The 24,084-nt window shown below is 39.6% G+C and overlaps 1 protein-coding gene across 5 annotated transcripts in view; it reads left to right on the top strand.

Annotated features, from left to right (window-relative positions):
• The window catches only part of MTUS1 (microtubule associated scaffold protein 1), a 111,924-nt gene that overhangs the window by 28,480 nt on the left and 59,360 nt on the right, over positions 1 to 24,084 (top strand). For 2 of the 5 annotated variants that reach the window (XM_055116304.3, XM_063607072.1), the window contains exons 3-5: positions 3,650 to 3,811; positions 11,546 to 11,680; positions 14,162 to 14,200. In XM_055116304.3, the coding sequence (XP_054972279.1) occupies positions 3,650 to 3,811; positions 11,546 to 11,680; positions 14,162 to 14,200 (336 nt within the window). Of the gene's footprint in view, positions 1 to 3,649; positions 3,812 to 5,348; positions 5,768 to 11,545; positions 11,681 to 14,161; positions 14,201 to 24,084 lie in introns of those variants that run through there. The other 3 variants (XM_055116306.3, XM_063607073.1, XM_008977317.5) reach the window with 2 other exon arrangements.

Below are 24,084 nucleotides of genomic sequence, written 5' to 3'. Positions count from 1 at the left end.
CAGTAAGAGCTCCAGTCTGAACTCTGTCTGCCTCCAAGCCTCATACTTTTCTTTAACTGAGATGTTTCTATTCTGTGGCATGGCCGAGGGAACACTGGGCAGGTGGTTAGACACTTGGATTCTAGGCCTTACTGTCACTGGCCGGGTATGTGACCCAAGTAAGCCATTTAACCACCTAAGTAGTCTTCTCATGTATTAACTGGGATAGTAATAGTCACACACTGTTAGGATTATTCTCTCTATCAAAGAAACTAATCTTTTGGTGAAATCGGCATTCATTATCCTCATTGCTCATTAGTCAAGAGCCATGGTGGAATTGGGAAGACTTTGGTGAGGACTGGCTGCCATTAGGTGTAGGGGATGGGCCTGGATGGGGGTGACAATGAGATAGGGGAGGTCAGGGAAATGATATTTGGTTGCCGGGGTAAGCTTTCCTCTAGTGCAGCTGTGTGAAGGTACAGGTCTTCTGTAGTAATTCCCAGGCACACTGAGAAATGTCTGCAAACCTAAGTTGTGTTTAGAAACAAAGCTATGAGGCATGCATTTCTGAAGAATAAGCTGATTTCCAAAATGTAGGAAGCCTTGGCTGCACTGTGGCTGTGGCCCAGTCATTTTGATCTGTTACGTGCCCAACCTTGCTTATTAGTTTTGATGATGACTCATCAGTGTTTCTGCTGAAGGGGCGGCAATTTGGCAAATTTATATTCTAAAAATCTGTTTTCCTGTTCTTCCTAAAGCAAGTAAAACTGGTGGCTAACCATAAATTTTTAAAGTGTGTATTTGCTATCTAACAGTTGCTAATTATTGTAAAGGATGTAAAGAAAAAAGTCTCTAATAGACTGAAGATTCAAATAAGCTTGTAAAAATGGGTTAAGCACCGAATGCTTCAGTATAGATGATGGGAGAACACGTTATCAAAATACATCATTTACTCTTGGCATTTAAAAAAACGAATTTGTTGAGGAAACATTTATTGAGTCTCACTCCATGCTAGACCTTTGCCAGTTCCTGAGGACCAGAATTGAATCAGGTGCTCTTCCTGATCTCAGGAACCTTAGAGATGGTCCAAGAAGAATGTGGAGGCAAATGCTGTGATAGAAACAAGTACATGGTGTGAGCAGAAAGCAAGGCTTAGTCCATGGCATGCAGAGAAGGGTGTCCTGGCAGGATAAGCTCACAGAGAGGTCCTGATTCTCAACAGTGCTTCAGAAACTCCACGTGCATTTTAATCACCTGGGCATCTTGTGAAACTGCAGGTGGTGATTCAGTAGGCCTAGGGTGAAGCTGCAAATGAGTAGCAAGGGTTCGGAAGAGAAGCTTGAGCTGACTTTGGATTCACTGGACAGAAATAGGGGAGGGGATAGAAAGGAGGCCATTCAGTCGGAAGGATGGGCATAAGCAGAAGAATAGAGCAAAATGACTGGAGAGAAACCACGAAGGGGTGTGTGTGTATGAAGGGGTAGAGGCATGGCCTGAGGGGGAAGAAGTGGGTAGGGATCAGCCGTACATTGCCTTTTAAGCCTGTGAAATTAAATATTAAATAAAAGGATTGAAACTAAGATCACCATCCTATAGATTGGGGTGTGCAATCTTTTGGCTTCCCTGGGCCACATTGGAAGAAGAAGAAGAAGAAGAAGAAGAATTGTCTTGGGCCACACATAAAATATGCTAATGATAGCTGATGAGCTAATAAAAGAAATTGCAAAAAAATCTCATAATGTTCTAAGAAAATTTATGAATTTGTATTGGGTTAGCACTCAAAGCTGTGCTGGGCCGCATACTGTAGATGGTGGAGAATCCCAAATTTTAGATTGGGTCATGACCTTAATTTTCACATTCAGGAGATTAACATGATGGAGTTGGAAGGGATGGAAGGACAGGATTTTAGGAGTCCAATACAGTTTAGACAATGATATAAAGGGTTAAATAAGGATTCAAAGGGTGGAAGAAGAGCTCTTTGAAAAGAAATGATGTGCCTGTTGGAATATTAATAGAATAGCACATGGTGTGCCCTGGTGTCAGAGAGAAAGCGAGGTTAATCGGAGCAGAGCACACATGGATGTAGAAGAGCCATACAAGAGTGAGGCTGGAGCCGAAGGAGGGGAGCTTAATGTGGTAATTTCAAATGCCAGGCCTGAGGAGCTTCAGCATCTTTTTCTCCATTAGGATGAGGTTTTTATGAGCAAAATCGCTAGAACAAAGCCATGGGCATTACTTTCCAGCAGCATTATTTGACTCACTTAAGGGATCCTTAGTGATACGCAACAATGTCATTTTCATCAAAGGTCTTTTTCAACTCTGGATAGTCTTCAGTTAGGTGGTACTGGTAGCATTGGGAGACAGTGCTAGAATATATGGGGATCTGGGGAAGAAAAGATGATTCCAATGGTTTGAAGCTGGGAAAAAATAAAAAATAGGGCTATATGGCTGGGTGGGGTGGTTTACACCTGTAATTCCAGCAGTTTGGGAGGCTGAGGCGGGAGGACTGCTTAAGGCCAGAAGTTTGAGACCAGCCTGGGCAACAAAGCAAGATTTTTAAAAAAATAAAACAATGGAGCTATAATTAGCATAAACAGGAGCATGTCAGTCTAAGATGAAAACTTAAAGTACTCAATAAGTACTTTAAAACATGAGTAGCCTTGAGATTCAGAAGGAAGATAGGGCTGCGGGTGAGAACATGGGATTCATCCGCATAGGACAATGGTTAGAGGAAAGTAGAGAAAATAGACTCTCCAAGAGAATGGGCATGAGGAGGGTTATGAGCGAAAGACTGGACTTGGGAAATGCCTATATTTAGGTAGCAGGTTCGTGAGCATCAGGAGAATGTAGTTTCAGAGATGCCAGAAGATACATAGCATGTATATTTATTTCACTGATAAGTGGAAACATTTTTACTGCAAGAAAGAGTTACAAGTTTGAGTGAAGATCATTTAAGTTTGGCAAATAAACTGCATGGGGAGTAAAGAAGAAAAGGTGAGATTTAAAAAAAAATCTTAATGGTATAGCACCACCTGGTGTTAGAACATTAGGCATTTTTCAAATGAAATTTTTTCTTATCAAATTGCATTTTTCTTCCTGTTTGGGTGATTTTAAAATTTTCCACTCAGGAGAATTTTGTTGAAGTTTTCAGTTAACGTGAGTTCTATTTTCTGTGTATAAATGAGTGAATTTACTGAGATATCTCTTTCATTCCAAAGATGTATTTGGACTTGGTTCTTACTTATTTCTTGTATGATAGCCTATTGTGCTAATGGATTTTTTTTTTTTTTAGTCACCAGTATGGGAGGTCATATCAATTTGTTTATTTTTTTATTTCAGTTTTGCCAAAAGCTGCTTTCTCATGATTACTCTGATTGATCATCTCCTTCAGAGAACATGTGTGAGTTAATTACTTTAGGAGACAGGGTTACTCCTACACTTCTCATACCCTAATTGCCTCATCATTTCTGCTCTCTTGCCTCTAAATGATCAAAAATAAACATGTCTGCGTGAAGCTTTCATCTTTCATCTGAAGTTACATGATTGTGAACATTCATTTTGTGTTTTGACTTTGTTGTTAGTACAGAAGTTTGAGTTTACAGGCTTAAAAAGTGCCAGCTTTCGGGATGAATAGCAGTGGAAACTTTTTTTTTTTTTTTTAAACCCCAAGGAAAGCCTACATCCTTGAAAACTGCACAGTCGTCATGGGTGAATTTGCCTAGACCACTTCCTAAATCCAAAGCATCTTTGAAAAGTCCTGCGCTGCGGAGGACAGGAAGCACCCCCTCAATAGCCAGCACCCACAGTGAGCTGAGCACTTACAGCAACAATTGTAAGTCGACTTTATATCACACTTCGGGGGTTGTGGAAACAGTCATTACAAGAAAAACTAATGCTCTGCAAATAATTAGAATTTTTGTTTCTGGGGTTTCAGGAAAAATAGGCATACTGCTTCCTTGGAGTTGCTCTGAAAGTTTGGCAGAAAACAAATTCTTTGAAAAACACTCTTGAAATAATTATGTGTTAAAGTATATTTTTGCATGAAGGATTCTAAAGTGCATCATCTGAAGTGATGGTGTTTTGGAGGTTTAAGAGTAGCAACCCAGGGGATTTGGACTCTAACTGGAATCAGAAAAAAAGATTATTTCAGTTTCATTTACTTTGCAAAAGACTATCTCCTGTGGAATCTTTGGATGCTAGATTTTGTGTAATAGGACTAATATAACTTGAATCCTAATTCTAAAAAATTGAAACTCAGGAGAATTTTGTTAAAGTTTTCAGTTAACGTGAGTTGTATTTTCTGTGTATAAATGAGTGAATTTACTGAGATATCTCTTTCATTCCAAAGATGTATTTGGACTTGGTTCTTATTTTCTCATTTCCTTTTTTATACTTCCCCACGAAATAATTCATAAATTTAAACCATCTTGGAGTGCCCGCTGTGCACAGACACCATGATAGGCGCAGTGAGGAACACAGGATATAAAAGAAATGGCCCTTATTCTAAAAAATAGTTGAGGAGAAAAAGAAGGTATTTTCATGGATGATGAGAATACCAATAAAACCAGACACAAGGGTGTGGAGAGGAGTGGCGAACTGATCTCTCCAGTTTGACAGATCAGTTTCTTGTTTTGGGTGAGGAGTTGGGGACTAAGTGTAATAATGCTCATGAGGCTCCTCTGGGTGTGGAGCAGTATTTTAGGATGTCCATATTTGCTTTTATTTTTTTCTCTCAAGTAACTTCTGCTGTTAGCCTGATTTTTATATATAAGGTGATTGAGGCTCAGAGATGTTGTCACTGGTCTAAAATCACACAGCAGCTATGTGAGGGAATTGAAAATGCATTTTTTGTAGAGAAGGCATTGAATTAATGACCGAATTAATGAGCACATTTCCAACGGGTCACCTAGCAGCAGTAGCTGGACTCATATGAGAGTAAGTAGCTGCATACCCTGGCACTTCAGAAATACTGGGATATGTGACTTGAAATTAAACAGGATTGTTATCAGCTTTATTGTTTGAATTTTGAAGGTGTGGCGCAAAATCAGGCTTGCATGTAAGAGAGAACTCTGAATTTGAAAAGGTAATTCACACGTGTATTATTTTAAGCTCTCTTTGTCTTGCAAAGCAATTTTAAAGACAAACTGCCAAAACAGAGTCACCAACATGCTCTAGAAAAACTGTTGTGGCAACAGAATTTGTGGCACTTGAAGCAGACACAGTCTGTAGTGCCATAGCCCTGTGTTTTCCATCGACATCCATGTTGACTTGGCCACCGTTTCAGTGCTGTGTCTGATGCTCCTAAGGAGGCTGTAAAATGCTTTTGTCCATTCCTTTTTGTCTTTTAACAAAGGGGTCTACCATACACCCACAGAGCCTGTCGAGTGGCGATGTGTTCCTGTTGCGGATTAAGCATTCAAATCATTGAGTCTCTTTCTTAGTTTGATTTGCTAGCTGGTTTAATCTGTTTTGTGTAGTGCCTTGGAGCTTACGCATTTTTTTTTCCCTCCATTCGAATTCACTAAGAGCAAGCATGAGGGATATGAGAGTGAACATGGCTGCAGTTTTTCCTGCTTAAGCTTGCTTTGATCCTTTTAAATGACTGTACCAGGAGGATTTCGCAGTTGTACAGAAACTGATATTTCTTCAAAAATCTTTATCAATTCTACACTCACCCCACCGGCTGGTTCAGAGAGGCACTATGATGCTACCTTATTGACACTGCTGGTCGTGGGATCGTACAGCCTTTGTATAATTCCTTTGTTAGCCACGTTTACTGGGAAAAAAAGTAGGTCGACGATTTCTGGTTTCTTTTCTTTGTAAGCATGCTTAAATTTTTATTCAATAAATTGATTTAGGATCTCTTGACTTCTGTTTTTGTAACTTGTAATTTATGGTAATGGTAGTATTTGGGGGCATTTTGTATGTATATTTAAGATGTGAATGCTTCTGTGTAGGACCAATTTTATTGTCTCTTTTATGTGTTTTGCACTCTTAATATAATTCAGCAGCATCGTTAATGTTCTGGCACATGAAATTATCCTATTATCAAAGACTTTTTGATGGTTTAATTTCTTATTAAATAGTTTTTGTGTGTATGTAGCTGGTAGTTGTGCAAGTGTAGAAAAATACTTTTCTAAAATTAAAATGGAAACATCACATCTTTGATTATTTTCCTAAGTTGTAACTCAAAGTATTAAACATGTATAGTTTTAAAGACTGCCTCAAAACATGAAAAAATCATCTCGCGCTGAAAATTTCCTGTTTCTGATAATGGGTGGTCATGTTAAGAATTAACTTTCTCTTTTGATCAGTGTTCTGATTTATACTGGCTTAAGTATTTGAATCCCTTTAACGAATATCGGTTTCTCGCTTTGTCTGCTTGTTTCTATGTGATGTGATATCTTTAGTGGCATCATTTAAGAACTTCTGATATAACACAGTGCTGTTGTAAAATTAGCACTGGGTTCTCGGAACTTTGGGATCCTATAGAAATAATGTTACTAAGTTTTTTAAATGACCGAATCAAAATACGTAAGGCAATAAATTGTTCTTATTTGGGAATTTTAGCAGGTTCTTTGTGTGTGTTCTTTTAAATGTAGAAAATTTCAAAGTTACGATCTTGATCCTTTTGGATATTAGTGTAAAACATTTCACAATGGTTTCTATACCAAATGTGCTCATTTATAGAGGTTAAAGATTATAAGGTCTTTCACACTCAGATACCTAATATCCAGTTTTTAAGATCATTAAAGTAACTGGATAAAAAGAAATGATATATTGTATGTCATGAACAGAGTTGAAGATTTGGGGACTATTGTGCAATTTAGAAGGGGGTCTTGGGAGAGTGTATAATTTTGCCATGTTAGCAGGAAAATAAGGTCCATAGACATTACTTCCTCTTCCACTTTGGCCACAAAACCATGTTTATATTTGAGAGCCAGATGGTAGGGGAAATGTAAGAGGTGCAGACCAAAGCTATTTGCATTCTCCTGGAAATGGAAGGAACAGGAGACTGAATAAAAGAAATGGAGTGTTCTTTCCCTTCACCTTCACTGCCAGCCCTGGCTGAGAGGGGTGTAACATGCAGAAAAGGGCACTAACCTTGGACCCACCTTAGTTTTTTTTTTTGTTTTTTGTTTTTGTTTTTTTTAGATGGAGTTTTGCTCTTGTCGCCCAGGCTGGAGTGCAGTGGCGTGATCTCAGCTCACTGCAACCTCTGCCTCCCGGGTTCAAGCAATTCTCCTGTCTGAACCTCTCAAGTAGCTGGGATTATAGGCATGCACCACCATGCCTGGCTAATTTTTGTATTTTTAGTAGAGATGGGGTTTCACCATGTTGGCCAGGATGGTCTCGAACTCCTAACCACAAGTGATATGCCTGCGTCTGCCTCCCAGAGTGCTGGGATTACAGGCATGAGCCACCACGCCCGGTCCCACCGTAGTTTTCCTAATAACTCCTGTTAAGTTGGACTATCTTTCTCTTCTCTTAGCCTCCGGCCTCCATACTCTCCTCTGATCAATGACAAGGGAGGACTGGGTCATCTTCAAAGTCCTTGCAGCAACAAACATTTCTGACCCTTTTCACTGCAATAAGACAGGTCCTCATTGTTTGGCAGGACGGTGTTTTGAGTTGTTCAAGTGATTAAGCCGATAAAGAATAGGGTGGGTCTTATTTACCCTTAGTTTTTGTTTTTGGTTTTTTTTTTTTTCTTCTCTCACAACAGGAATGGTAAGTGAATATTGTCTCACCTGCCAACACTGGTTAGTGGCCAACACTGGTTAGTGGATAAGAATTCGCCTGTAGGGTGGTGTCAGTGGTTTCTCAGGGTGCCTCCAGGTTCAGAGGGAAAGTTTTGTGTTCAAGTCGTGGTGTCTGTCAAGGGTGAGGCTAAGATGAGGAACAGGCAGTAGATTCATTAGGCTCTACATCACAAAACATGTTAGTACTTACGCACTTCTGAATGGACTATTTAAAAAGGAAATATTATCCAGACCACTGTTAACTTTGTTCTCGTTCTTTCTCTGTTCACGTTTTTCTAGGGTATATGTGAGACATTCTTGTTATTATATAGTTGAGTGATATTGCTTTTGAAATTCAAAAGCTTAGATTTCAGTAGTACTTTGATTTTAAGCCAGGTGGGCAGATGATCTGGCACAGTGGGGAGTGTTAAACAGATTCACATAAAATTCAAGAAATGAACAGAATGTTGGCTCTGTGTGTATATACATAATGTAATAAAAGCGAATTGTCACTAGGTGTTAGAATGTAGTATGAATGTTAGTTTGCAGATAAAAGTCTGGAACAATGAGAAGCCCTTTTCTTTTTTTTGAGACAGAGTCTCACTCTGTCGCCCAGGCTGGAGTGCAGTGGCGCGATCTTGGCTCACTGCAACCTCCGCCTCCTGGGTTCAAGCAGTTCTCCCACCTCAGCCTCCTGAGTAGCTGGGATTACAGGTGCCTACCACCATGTCCAGCTAATATTTGTATTTTCAGTGGAGACAGGGTTTTGCAATGTTGGCCAGGCTGGTCTCGAACTCCTGGCCTCAAGTGATCTGCCCACCTTGGCCTCCCAAAGTGCTGTGATTACAGTTGTGAGCCACTGCGCCCAGCCTGAGAAGCCCTTTTCTAATAGGAAAATCATGTCTTCTGCTTGGGCTTTTCTGAGAATATCCCTTAATTTTTCCTTTTAGACTCACCAGCTCCTTTATTTCACTTGAACCACACTTTGGCCATGGGGAAATGAAGATAAAGATTCCAGAGAATCTATTATTCTGGCATAATTGAGACAGTTGGGACCAAAGATGACAAAGGGGCAGTTTTAAACTACATATTAGATCAGGTTGAGAAGTAGGTGGCCACATGGAAAATTTTATGTATTGTCTCTTCAAGCCAGCAGTGTTTAGTGTCCATGGCTCTCTAGAACACTGTCTTTAGGATGATTCTGAGGATGCATCCAGCCTCAGTGGGACTGAATACCACAGTGAGTTGTGAAGGCGAATGCACTGTCTATTCCCATACCCGATATTCAGACCCTTGTTATTCATAGATAGGTGATTCAGCATAGCTAGGCAGTGGTCAAGTCAGCACCAGAACTGGGATATTTTACATCCTGTTCCATTGCTCGAAACTATTATGCATCTCTTATATTGGAACTGTTGCCGCTGAGGACTTTATTGTTTGGATATAATGACTCTGGCTGAGGGAAAATTTAGATAGCATCAGGATACCCAGTCAGTTGCCATGTTAGGAACAGAAATAGAGGGCAGGGGAAATATTTGAAGAGCATTATGCCTCATGGTGGTATACATCCTTCAAGTTGGGGTTTACTGTAAAGCAGTGGGCCAGCCTAGAGTACAGTAAGTAGAAATTGAGAGAAAGATATTGTTAGTCATAAAATTATGTTCAGCTCAGTACAGTTTGTGCCTGCCATTAGTAAAGCAGAAAGCAGGTACAGTCGTTGATCATAGAGTATATGAATATGTATCTTGTATATATAGCTTTCATGTAAATATGTATAAAATATAAATGCATGTGTGTTTGTACCTGAGTCAAACGCAGACATTTTATCCTTGCAATATGAATTCTGACTTCATGTTGCGTGTTATGAAGCTGATGATGGGTGTGGTGCCGGGTTGATCTAGTGTTGTATTGAGTCTGAAAAGTGGCAGTGAGACAGCTGATTTCCAGCACGCCACCTCCTATTTTGCATGTGACAGAGAGGCAAGGGACACAGGAGTACCATGCCTCATGAAGAACCTGTCCTTTACTTTAGTGAAAATCTTTTTACTGATCTCTTTGTGAACCGTGGGCCTTTGTGTCCCTAAATTTTAGAAAAGAAAAGCATGAATTTAGAATCATACAATTGCATATTAGGTCTGTAAATTGAACTCAGTTTAATTTTTTAAAATATGAATAAGTGACTTATTTGTTGCTGAATATAATCAAATACGGCTTCAAGAAAAGTAAGACTAAAATCCAGAATGTTATAATTCCATGGTTAAGACTGTCTAATTTTCTTTGTTGGATTTGATTCAGCAAAAGCTAAAATGCTAATTGAAACCCAATATCCATTTTCTATGAACATCTAAAAAGGGTTCTGTTGAATGTTATAATGGCAGTATCTTTAATACTGTCACTCCCATTAGCTTCCTGTCAACTTTGGAAAAGCCAAGTCTCTAGGTTCTAGGGAAGGTGAGAATTGGAAAAAAGGACAGGAAATTGACAGAATTTTCTCAGCAGGAGGGAAAGCTCTGTGTTGATTTGACCTAATGTTAGGAATGTTATTTGGGCACAAGAACAATTAACAGATGGCTCATTGTACAGGGCCTGGGTGTGGATTAGGGGAAAATAATAGCATGCCTGTACAAAGTTTGAATGTGATGTGTATAAGCACTATTGTAGCAGTTGGAATAGGTTAGCCTAGTGAAAAATTTCTAGCTGTCTTCACATTTATAATGTATTTGTAAACAAGGTAGGTATCTTAACCCTTTGCTAAGTGAGTGAAGTGAGAAAAGGGATCATAGTTGGTAATAAAGAAATTTATAAGCGTTGAATAGTAGAATAGAATTGGGTGCCTAGAATTGGATATTGATCATTATTTGGTAACAAACAGGCTGGGTGCGGTGGCTCACGCCTGTAATCCCAGCACTTTGGGAGGCTGAGGCGGGCAGATCACGAAGTCAGGAGATCGAGACCATCCTACCTAACACAGTGAAACCCCGTCTCCACTAAAAATAGAAAAAATGATCCGGGCGTGGCCGTGGGCGCCTGTAGTCCCAGCTACTCAAGAGGCTGAGGCAGGAGAATGGCGTGAACCCGGGAGGCGGAGCTTGCAGTGAGCCGAGATCATGCCACTGCACTCCAGCCTGGACGACAGAGTGAGACTCCGTCTCAAAACAAACAAACAAACAAACAAACAATAGAAAATCCAGTCTGGATTGGTGGAGGGGAAATTTTTACACATGATATAAAAAGATGGTTTTTGTTATTGAGGTGAGATTCCCTTTTATGTTTTTGCTTTGGAGCTAACACACAAAGTTTGCATTGGAACAAACTTCCTTTGTTCAGGGCAGAAGGTGGCATTTTAACTCCTTGCTGTAGGAGCAAGGATTTGAACCAGAGCATGTCCTTATAGCTACCAAGGAGTCTGTATGTTACTGTTCTTGTGTCATTAACTAGCTGACTGTGCGAATTCTTCCTTGTCCCCATGGAGATGGGTGCTCTTCCTAGCTGCACCTGGGGCATTCTTGTTACATAGCATGAAGTGGCTGTATTATTTCTTCCCCAACTCTTATCTGGGATGAAAGCTGAAGTGGACAAGATGCATAAGCTTGGACTGTGCCAGGCTAACCAGGATGTGTGGTCACTCTGATTATAGCCTTTATTTCGCATCCCTGAGGACACAAGCTACGTGTTATCCACGCTGTATTCCCAATGTTCAGTAATGACTGGCATGTCGTAGGTGCTTATTGAGCATTTGTTGGTTCAAGGACAAAGGAATAAATGTGGAAGGTCGAAACTGTGTTTATCTATACAATAAAATGTACTTTTCTGTTTTATTACAGCTGGTAATGCCGCTGTCATCAAATATGAGGAGAAACCTCCAAAACCAGCATTTCAGAATGGTTCCTCAGGATCCTTTTATTTGAAGCCTTTGGTATCCAGGGCTCATGTTCACTTGCTGAAAACCCCTCCAAAAGGTACAGTCCTCATTGTGGTTTGAAGAGGGAGGGCAAGACGCTTAAAGTCCTTGGCTTGTAGAAAGTTAAATTTTGACAATTAGGTTTATGGTATAGTCAACAATGATTACAAATATGTTGAGAAAGGAGATATAATACATTTTTGCACTGAGGAAATTGTTTTTCTGACAGTTGGTAGGTTCTATAGTTAAAAATCATTACGTGTAAATCAGCAGGCAGAACAAAGGTATAAGGTAAAAACAGCAAAAGTTCAGGAGTTAAATTATTCTAAAACAGTGCTCTAGAAGAGTGAGAAAGGAGTAGAAATGCATGATTACTTTTCATCAGGGTAGATGTTTTATGTTTATTACTGTACTTGTGTCTTCATGTCTTTGGTCTAAGACATTGTTCTTCCTCTCAATGTTCTTTATCTCTGTTCCTTCTCATATCCCTCACTTTTTATTTGCTGTGATTATGAAAAGTAATTTTCAGGTTTACAAAATATGTGGTATACACTTAATGTGCAATGTCTTCATGCAACTTTGTCTCAGTGGGGCCAAAGCACATCAGAAGCCTTCTTCGTGCCACATGCGGTGGCTCACGCCTGTAATCCCAGCACTTTGGGAGGCCAAGACAGGTGGATCGCTTGAGGTCAGGAGTTTGAGACCAGCCTGGCCAACATGGCCAAACCCCATCTCTACTAAAAATACAAAAATTAGCTGGGCATGGTGGTGTGTACCTGTAGTCCCAGCTACTCAGGAGGGTGAGGCATGAGAATTGCTTGAACCCAGGAGGCAGAAGTTGCAGTGAGCCGAGATCGCGCCACTGCACTCCTGCCTGGGTGACAGAGCGAGACTCTGTCTCAAAAAAAAAAAAAAACATTATTTGTGCTTAGTGAACTGAAGCTTAACTAAAGCCTGAACGAATAATTGTGAGTGAGAAACTTGACCTATAAAATGAGACCCACATTTATGTTAGAGAATTTGGGAAACACAGAAACAGTCTTCCTTAATTCTGTCAACCAGCAATTGCTGTCACATTTCCTTCTGACTTTTTTCCTCTGTATATATATGTTGTTTTGTTTTTATTCCAGCAAAACTGAGGTAATAATGAATATACTCTTCTGTATCTTGCTTTTTATTAAGTTGGTAGTGTATCAGGAGAGCTTCTTCACTTTAAATGGCTATTCTATGGTTGTCCACTTTAGTTTATAGTGGGTTTTATTGGGGTTTATTAATACTGAGATGAACCTCTTCAAATGTGAGTCAAGATTCATTGTTTCAGATTCTGGTTACTTGTGGATTTCCCAGAAGGAGGAATTACTGGGTTAACCTGCATGAAACTCTTTGGATTGTTAATATCTATTAGTAACTTTCTGAAAGGTGTTACTCTGTCACAGCATCCTCCTTAACATGTGTCTCTCTCTGTGTGTGTGTTTAAAGGATAATATGGTAACTTGAGGCTGGTAAATGTACGTCAATACCTTTTCTTTGTACCGAATTGAAGAGAAAATAGGCATGAATTTTAGGAGTGGGTTGAATTCTTCAGTGTGCAGCAGGTTGTCATTTGCCTAGGGAGTTAATCACATTTTGGAGGCACCAAATGACCTCTTGCTGAGTTGACATCAGGATGGAAAACTGTGGTTTTTTATTGATGATGATAAAGCCCCATGATCCACACAGCAGTAATGAAGTTAACGCTGTTGAACTTTGATACTAAAATAACTTTCAGAGAATGAGATTCCATTGACAGCTTTGTAGAACAGGAGACTCAGAATTCTAAAACGCCTCACTGTTGAATGGATAGGTTTTTATGTCACAACAGTTTTACCTGAGTGGGAATCAGTGCTTTCCATTGATAACAGCCACATGTTTTAAGAGATCATCATCTCTGTAAAATTTCAGATAGAACATGGTAGCTGTTCTAACTGGTATCTGCAGATAATTATGTCCTAGAAACAACTATTTGATGCTAAGTAGAAGCGTCATAGATTTCTTCTAGTGACTTACAGCTGTGTATCTATTACCCCTCCCGGTTTTATATTTTATCAGTTTGGAGGAAAAACTTCTATTTTTCTTCATAGCTGAATAGAAATGGGTAGTTTCGGAAAGCACACGGGAGTGATTGTCCTTCGTGAAGTCTGGCCTCTGCTCTCCCGGCAGCAGAATGGCATATGTGCACAGTCTGTGAATTCAGTACTGTTAAAACTTGAACTTCTGCTGTTCTTGACTGAAAAAATACTGCGGCTTTTCCTTTTAAAACTGGTCCTATTTAATTTGTGGTGACTTCATATCATACTTAAACATTTTGATGTTATGTGAAATATCACCTTATATTTAAAATGCACTTGACAAAAGTTGGTTGAATCTCGGTGATATTTCCCACCGGGAACCTGAAATTTAGCGATTGATTGTTTTTGAAAATAATTCTTACCAACATGGTTTGTTTTTATGTGATATGTCAAATAAAACATATTTATTTTACGTTTCTTTTATATCTTAGGTCCTTCGAGAAAAAATTTGTTTACAGCTCTTAATGCAGGTGAGTGACCACTTTATGGATGGCGATAAAAAGAATCTTTTTGTAAAGTTATGTTACTACAAGTATTTACAGTGATTTTTTACTGGTGTGCTTATAAGTAGAATTTCCAATTTGAGGTGTAAACCTAACTTTTTATGACGGGTCGCATAGCATTAAAATATGGTAAGCATGATTGGCCATCTAATGCATAAAAGGACATTGTATTACTAATAGATAGTTATAGTCTTTTAAAAAATGATTTTGTTAATGTGGTCTAAATGAAATGGAAAATGTACTTCCCCCAAGATCAATGCTATTTTGAAATTGGATATTCCTTAATTTTTAAGTGGTCTCAAGATTTGGTTTTAGCACCTTTTCCCAGTTCAGCAGCCTATATTTTTATGTTTTTTTTTCACACTTTCACTGGACTTACATTCCCAAGATAGCCTGCAGCCTCCACTATTTGAACCACAGCTGAGAATCCAAAACTTTGTGTCTCTCAAGAACCCATAACAGGTTTCACAAAATATCTTCACTGCGATTCCTATACTTTGGATGGATGGATGGATGGACAGACAGACAGACAGACCGACAGACAGATAGGCTGGGCGCGGTGGCTCACACCTGTAATCCCAGCACTTTGGGAGGCCAAGGCGGGTGGATCACTTGAGGTCAGGAGTTGAAGACCAGCCTGGCCAACATGGTGAAACCCCATCTCTACTAAAAATACAAAAAAGTTAGCCAGACGTGGTGGTACACTCCTGGAGTCCCAGCCACTCAGGAGGCTGAGGCAGGATAATTGCTTGAACCTGGGAGGGAGAGGTGGCATTGAGCCTAGATTACACCACTGCACTCCAGCCTGGGTGACACAGCGAGACCCTGTCTCAAAAAAGAAAGAAAGAAAAAAAGATAGATGGATTGATCTCTCTAGATAGATAGATAAGGTCTCCTGTAAACTGCCTACATTGTCTTATTTTATATACAGTGATAAAACAGTTATGTGGCTTCTAAATCCATTGCAGATTAGAAGAGCAAATCAGAAGAAACGAAGGTACAAGCATCGCTCATTTTCTTGAGCCTTGCAAATACTGTCTTTTTTGCAACTCTACCAGCATCATTTTTCCAACAGCAGTTGCTCACTTCATGTCTGTGTGTTACATTTTGCTAATTCTCACACTATTTCAAGCTTTTTCATTATTATTATATCTTTTACGGTGATCTGCGATCAGTGATCTTCCATGTTACTGTTGTGATTGTTTTGGGACACCATGGACCATGCTCATCTAAGACAGTGAACACAGCTGATACGTTTGCGTTTCAACTGCTCCACTGACTGGTCCCTCTTCCATCTCTCTCCCTTTCCTTGGTCTTCCTTGTTCCCTGAGACACAATAATATTGAAAGTAACCAACTAATAGCCCTATAATGACCTCTAAATATTCAAGTGAAAGAAAAGTTGCATGTCTCTCACTTTAAATCAAAAGATAGAAATGATTAAGTTTAATGAGGAGGGCACGTTGAAAGCCAGGATAGTCCAGAAGCCAGGTCTCTTGTGCCAAGCAGTTAGCCAAGTTGTAAATGGAAAGGAAAAGTTCTTGAAGAAAACTAAAAGTGCTCCTCTAGTGAACACTCAAGAAAGCAAAACAGACTCCCGGCATAGAGAAAGTCTGAGTGGTCTGACCAGAAGATTAAGCCAGCTGCAACTTTCACTTCAGCCAAAGCCTAATCCAGAGTGAGACTCTAACTCTCCTTAATTGTATGAAGGCTGAGAGAGGTGAGGGAGCTGCAGAAAAAAAAAGTTGGAAGCTAGCAGAGGTTGGTTCATGAGGTTTAAGGTAACTCTTCATAACATGAAAGTACAGGGCGAAGCAGCAAGTGCTTATGTAGAAATTACAGCGAGTCATCTAGAAGATCTAGCTGGGATCATTGATAAAGGTGGCTACACAAAACAACAGACATTCAGTGTAGGTGAAACAGCCTCATATAAAAAGAAGATGCTGTTTAGGACTTGCACAGGTAAACAGGAGAAGACAGTGCCTGGCTTCAGAGGACAAGCTGTCTTATTAGAAGCTAATACTTCTGGTAATTTTAAGTTGAAGCTGACGTTCACTTACCATTCTGAAAATTCTAGGGCCCTTAAGAATTACGTTAAATCTACTCTGCCTGTGCTCTATAAATGAAACAACAAAGCCTGGATGACAGCGTATTTGTTTACAGTATGGTTTGCTGAATATTAAGCCCATTGTTAAGACCTACAACTCAAGAGATTTCTTTCAAAATACTACTGCTGACTGACAGTGCACCTGGTCACCCAAGAACTCTGATGGAGTATAGTATAGTATATTACATAGTAATATATAGTACAAGAGTATAGTACAGGAAGATGGATGTTTTCACACCTGCTAATATACCAGCCACTTTGCAGCCCATGGATCAAAGAGTAATTTTGACTTTCAGGTCTTACTATTTAAGAAGTACATTGTGTAAGACTGTAGCTGCCCTAGATACTGATTCCTCTGATGGAACTGGGCGAAGTCAGTTGAAAACCTTCTGAAAAGGGTTTGCTCTTCTAGATGCCATTAAGAACATTCGTGATTCATGGGAGGAGGTCAGAGCACCAACGTGAATAGGAGTTTGGAAGAAGTTGACCTAACCGTCATGGATGACTTTGAGGGGTTCAGTGCTTCAGTGGAGGAAGTCACTGCAGATGTGGTAGAAATAGGATGAGAACTAGAATGAGAAGTGAAGCCTAAGGTGTGACTGCATTGCTGTTGATCTCTGGTAAAATTTGAGCAGATGAGGAGTTGCTTCTTATGAATAAGCAAATAAAGTATCTTCTTGAGATGGAATCTGCTCCTGGTAAAGATGACGTGAACAGTGTTGAAATGACAAAGGAGTCCGAATATTCCATAAACTTAAAGCAGTGGCAGGGTTTGAGAGGATTGACTCCAATTTTGAAAGACTCTCTGCTGTGGGTAAAATGCTATGAAACAGCATCACATCCTACAAAGAAATCTTTCATGAAAGAGTCAATTGATGTCGCAAACTTCATTGCTGTCTTACTTTAAATTGCCACAGCCACCCAAACCTTCAGCAACCACCACCCTAATCAGTCAGTCAGCAGCCACCAACATTGAGGCAAGATGTTCCACCAGCAAAATAATTCCTGCTCACTGAAGGCTCAGATGATCTTTAGCATTTTTTAGCAATGAAATATTTTTAAATTAAGGTTTTTGTTTTTTGTTTTTTTTTTTTTGAGACAGAGTCTCGCTGTGTCGCCCAGGCTGGAGTGCAGTGGCATGATCTCTGTTCACTGCAAGCTCTGCCTCCCGGGTTCACGCCATTCTCCTGCCTCAGCCTCCCGAGTAGCTGGGACTACAGGCGCCCGCCACCACGCCCGGCTAATTTTTTGTATTTTTAGTAGAGACGGGGTTTCACCGTGTTAGCCAGATGGTCTCCATCTCCTGACCTCATGATCCACCTGCCTCGGCCTCCCAAACTGATGGGATTACAGGTGTGAGCCACCACGCCTGGCAAATTAAGGTATATATTTTTTTAGACATAATGCTATTGCACACTAGACTGTAGTGTAGTATTAATATAAGTTTTATATGCACTGAGAAACCAGACAATTTTTGTGATTTGCCTTATTATGTCATGTGTCTTATGGGGTGATATATATCTCCCAGGTATGCCTGTAATGTTACAGAATGTTGACTACAGTTTGTTCACACATTGTGAGTGTCAGGTGTTAAGGATGCAGTCCTGAGCGAAGAATGAGCAGGGGCCTTGTCTCTGGAGAGCTAATAGGATAGTTAAAAAAATAAAATAAAAAACCTGCTCAAATAGACATGAATCACAAATGCACTAAGTTCTAGGAAGGAGGGTTGTCTTGTCCTAGAAGAGAGGTCCGGATTGAAGGCTGTCATGTGAGGGAAACCTGGGCAAGAGGTATCAATTTCTGAGCCTGTTGTGTAAAGAAAACAGGGTGGATAACATTACATCATGAATAATATGAATAACAAATATCCTTGATGCCCCATCAGGTGTATTCAGTTTCCTCAGCGTAATAAGCGGGGAAGTGTGGGGAAATTATCTCAGAATTCTTTTTCTTTTTTTTGTTTTTTTTTGAGACAGAGTCTTGTTCTGTTGCCCAGGCTGGAGTGCAGTGGCGCGATCTCTGCTCACTGCAAGCTCCGCCTCCCTGGTTCACGCTGTTCTCCTGTCTCAGCCTCCCACGTAGCTGGGACTACAGATGCATGCCACCATGCCCGGCTAATTTTTTGTATTTTTACTAGAGACGGGGTTTCACCGTGTTAGCCAGGATGGTCTCGATCTTCTGACCTCGTGATCCGCCCGCCTTGGCCTCCGAAAGTGCTGGGATTACAGGCGTGAGTCACTGCGCCCAGCTATCTCAGAATTCGTAACCTTTTGTAGGCTCTTAAAGCTAGGAAGACAGCCATGCAGAATGATCTAAGTTCTAAAGATCCCCAGGATGCTGAGTGTGAATATATGTGGTTACTAAAGCCTTTATAGGGTAAAAATGCAGAAGAAACTCTGCTGTACACATTTAGGCTTTTATTTCCTTTTAAGTTTCTGGTACATCCTAATATCTGGGGAAAAAAGATAGCTAATATTCTATGGAATGGCTTTGTTTAAAAATTAGTTAACCACTATCAGAAAACTGGCTCAATTGGTAGCTCTGTGTTTAACAGTTTAAGAAACCTCCAGGCTGTTTTCCAAAGTGGCTGGACCACTTTATATCCTCACCAGGAGTGTATGAAGAATCCTGTTTCTCCACAGCCTTGTCAACACTTGGCTTTGTCTGTCTTTTTTATTATAGCTATCCCTACTGAGTATGAAGTGATACCTCATTGTTGTTTCAGTTTGCATTCTGACAGCCAGTGACATTGAGTGTCATTTTGTGTGCTTATTGGCCATTTGTATATCTTCTTTGGAGAAGTGTCTATTCAAATCATTTGCCAGTTTTAAACTGGGTCATTTTTATTGTTGAATTGTAGGAGTTCTTGTATAGTCTGATATTAGTCCCTTGTCAGAGTTATCATTTGCAAATATTTTCTCCCAATTCTTGGGCTGTGTTTTCACTTTCTTGATAATGTCCTTGGAAACACAAACGTTTTAAATTTTGACAAGGTCCAGTTTATCAACTTTTTTTCTTTTGTTGCTTCTGCTTTTGGTATTGTATCTCAGAAACAGTTGCCTAATCCAAGGCTGTGAAGATTTAAGCCTCTGTTTTCATTTAAGTTTTTTTTGCTAATCTAGCTGTTATAGTTAGGTTTCTGATTGATTTTGAGTTACATTTTTATATGGTATGAGATAGAAAGTCTAATTCTTTTTTGCACATGGACATCCAGGTGTTGAAGACATGTATTTCCCCCATTTAAATGCCTTGGCACCTTTGTTAAAAATAATTGGTTAAGAATGTGAGGGTTTATTTCTGATTTCTGAATTGTGTTCTTTGCATCTATATGTTACCTTTGCCAGTGCTACACTGTCTTGATTAGTAAGTTTTGAAATCAGGATGTGAGTCATTCAACGTCTTTCTTCTTTTTCAAGATAGTTACGGCTATTCTGGGTCCCTTGATTTTCTGTATGAATTTTAGGATCAGCTTGTCAATCTCTGTAATGAAGTCAGGTGAGATTTTAGGAATGTAATCTAATAATTCCAATTCTAATAATTTCTGTTACATTGAATCTATAGATGACTCTGTATATATAGAATGTATTCTAAGGGGTCAACATTGCAGCTTAATCTAGATTGTGTGGTAGGCCTGTGTATCTTCCCAAAACCATAAGCATGACTTTCCCAGGTTCTTCTCGATGGTTAGTTATTATCATGACTTAAGACTAACCTGGTATTATGAGGAGCCTAGTGAGGAAAAGTTACTTTGTGGACAGAGGACCACAACAAAGTGTGTTTGCTTTGGAAAGACGACTTTGATGATGAAAAATGATGCTGAAAAGCCAGTGACTTTGGGTGGATCATTGAACCTCTTTGATAATAGTCTTCTATGTAACTGAAAGGGTGGATTTCTAGATTTCTCCCTACTGTGATATTCTGTGACTGCAAATCACCTTGACTTTTTTCATATTCTGCTGGAAATGGGTCATATTTTAGCTGTTACAGAAGACATTACCTCCACATAAACATGTTCCTCTGAGTGTAAATTTTTAATAGTTGTAGTATGGCTTTGAGATATTTTTATTTTAAAGCTGTAAGTAGTGGTGGAGATTACAGTTGAGTTGACCAACTTCATATTCCTTAGTTCTAGAAAAATAATCACTTTTAATTATAGCAGTTTGCCAAACTTCAAAAAGTTTAGCAAGTAGTTTAGAAATCACCCTTCAGCTTTTTTAAATTTGTTGTTTTAAATGAAATTTAGATAAGTATATATCCTGCTTTGTCATTTAACATATAGTAATTACTTTTACATTTAGCAGGTACAGTAACATTTAACTACTTTTGAATATTTAGGGTGCTTCTGTATCACATTCATAAATGATTCTATGATGAACATCTATACAATTAGCACTTTCAACTTTTGGGGAAATTTCTTGTGATAGATTCTTAAAAGTAGTATCAGGAAATCACAATATGTACCCATTTACAGTCACTTCACTCAAATAGCCAAATTGTTTTCCAAAAGCTTCATGTCAGTTTATACCATGGTTGACATAAAAGACAGCTGGCTTCATCATACCTTGGGTCAACACTGGATATTATTTTTAAATTTTTTGACTAACATAATAGTTTAAAATGTCACATCATTGTTTTAGCTTCACCTTTATCAATTAAAGAAATTCCATTATCTCATAAGACAATGTAGAAGAGCAGGAGGAGAATGAACTTTTAAGGCACAGGATATTGGTTTAAACCTTCGTCCTGCCACTTTCTATTTGTGTCCTGACCTTGGGCTAGTTGCTAAGCCTCTCCAAGTCTCAAATTTCTCATTTGGAGACATGGGAATATGGGGGAAATAATTCCCAGAAAGGCAATAATTTGACATCATAGAATTGTTTTATAAAAGGTTCTCAAATAATAGTTAATTCAGCTGCTAGGAACGGTAATGATGACGATCTTTTACATTGTTTTTATAATTCTAGTGGCTTATTTTTAGAGTTCTTTTCCAGGAAGTTGAATTATTTTAAATCTCTAAAGCAAGCAGGAAAGACTGCTTAAAGTCAAGAACCAACCTCTTGGGGTCTAACTGTTGTAATTTATTTAAACGTTATGACGCTGCAAGATTGCAGTTGACATTGACTCTAAAAAAAATCTTGGCTTACTGTTGATAAGGAAGATGTCACACATACCACAGAATACTATTATTACCTTGGTTCTACCATACACTAAAGCCACTGGCATACCAGAGGCATCAGAGCTGTATTTATCCAGTACCCTGATTGTTTTACACAAGGTCATCACTCTCAGGTGCCAGAGTGTCTGCCTTGGAAGGTAGAAAATGCACTGGTCCTTCCACAGTTACGTAGCAAAGACATCACAGGAGAACAGGGCGGCTTTCTTGCCTTCTTTTGCGAAGTGCTGGGAAGTGGTTGCAAGTTGCAAACCTGCTGATGAGGTGATGCCGAGGCTGCCAGGGTTTCTTCTGGTGAGAGTAGAGAGAAGGCTGTTTTTTCACTGTTGTTTTATGATTAACATAACTTTCCCCCTATACTTAAAACACAGATGCTCTTTTCATATGGGATACATTTTTGTTTTAAATTGGTGTTGGGGGTTGGGAGAAGTGGATCATTTAGTAAATCTTCTTGAGACAGTGACTATCTTTTTAGCAGGAGCTAGATCTTTTTCACATATATACAAAGTATTTCAGATAAATTAGTTTTAAACACACAAAGTAATTAAAACACTAAGAATATAGACTTAAGTAGAAAAGATCTTTCCAGGAACACTAGTATAATAGAAACGATTAATAACTAGGACAACAAAAGCTTTAAAAAACCTTAGAAACAGGCTGTGCATGGTGGCTCACGCCTGTAATCCCAACACTTTGGGGGGCCAAGACAGGTGGATTGCTTGAGGCCAGGAGTTCAAGACCAGCTTGGGCAACGTACTGAGACCCCATCTCTACCAAAAATACAAAAAATTAGCTGCACGTGGTTGTGCACACTTGTAGTCCCAGCACTCATGAGGCTGAGGCAGAAGAATCGTTGAACCCAGGAGGCAGAGGTTGCAGTGAGCTGAGATTGCACCACCGCACTCCAGCCTGGGTGACAGAGCAAGACTCTGTCTCAAAAAAAATAAAAAGAATAAAAATCATTAGAAACAGTATTTATAAGCAAAGAACAAACTGAGCTAATATTAGCACATACTCTGTGTAGAGCTCTGTCAAATCAGCAAGATAAAGACAACTCTATGATAGAAGCTAAATGGACATACCACCCAAAGAGATCTACAGATTCAGTGCAATCCCTATCAAAATCCCAGTGTCATTTTTTTACAGAAATGGAAAAAACAATCCCAAAAGTCATATAGAATGACAAAGGAATGCAAATAGCCAAAACAATCTTGACAAAGAACAAAGCTGGAGGCATCACAGTTCCTGATTTCAAAGTATATTACAACACACAGTAATTAAAAGAGTATGGTACTGGCACAAAGGTAGAAACATAGACCGGTGGAATAAAATAGTCTAGAAATAAATCCGTGCATATACGGTCAGCTAATCTTCAACAAGTGTGCCAAGAATGCACAATAGGGAAAGGATAGTCTTTTTGTAGATGGTACTGGGAAAACTGATCATCCACAAGCAAAATAATGAAATTGGACCCTTATCTTACATGGTACACAAAAATCAGCTCGAGATGGATTGAAGACTTAAATATAAGATCTGAAACTATAAAACACCTCAAAGAAAACATGGGGCAAAACTTCATGTCATTTTTCTTGGTATGACACCAAAAGCCCAGGTAACAAAAGCAAAAATAGACAGGTGGGAGTACATCAGATTAAAAATCTGCAGAGCAAAGCAGTCATTTAATAGCATGAAAAGGCAGCCTATGAGATAGGAGAAAACATTTGCAAACCATACGTCTGATAAGGTGTTATTTACCAAAATAATTGAAATCAGGGTGTTAAGAGATACTTGCATTCCCATGGTCTATCGCCCCCAATATTTCAAGGTTCTTTTTGTTTCCCCTAAGTGTCGGCCGGTCTGAGAAATAAAGAGAAAGAGTACAAAGAGAGGAATTTTACAGCTGGGCCTCCAGGGGTGACATCATATCGGTAGGTCCGTGATGTCCACCTGAGCCGCGAAACCAGCAAGATTTTATTAGGGATTTGAAAAGGGGAGAGGGTGTATGAATAGGGAGTACGTCACAAAGATCACATGCCTCACAGGGAAAAAGGCAGAGCAAAGATTACATGCTTCTGAGGAAACAGGACCAGAGCAAAATCAGAAACTCCTGATAAGCGTCTATGTTCAGCAGTGCATGTATTGTCTTGATAAATATCTTTACAGAAAACAGGATTTGAGAGCAGAGAACCGGTCTGACCTCAAATTTACCAGGGTTGGTGTTTCCCAATCCTAGTAAGCCTGAGGGTACTGCAGGAGACTAGGAGACCAGGGCGTATCTCTCTCAGTCCTTTTTTTTTTTTTTTTTTTTGAGATAGAGTCTGGCTCTGTCAGCCAGGCTGCGGTGCAGTGGCGCGATCTCGGCTCACTGCAAGCTCTGCCTCCCAGGTTCACGCCATTCTCCTGCCTGGGACTACTAGCTGGGACTTCAGGCGCCCACCGCCATGCCAGGCAAAGTTTTTACATTTCTAGTAGAGACGGGGTTTCACCATGTTAACCAGGATGGTGTCGATCGCCTGACCTCGTGATCTGCCCGCCTCGGCCTCCCAAAGTGCTGCGATCACAGGCGTGAGCC

Source organism: Pan paniscus, chromosome 7 (assembly GCF_029289425.2).
Source record: "Pan paniscus chromosome 7, NHGRI_mPanPan1-v2.0_pri, whole genome shotgun sequence".
Taxonomy (NCBI): Eukaryota; Metazoa; Chordata; class Mammalia; order Primates; family Hominidae; genus Pan; species Pan paniscus.
This window is presented reverse-complemented; position numbering and strand designations above follow the sequence as displayed.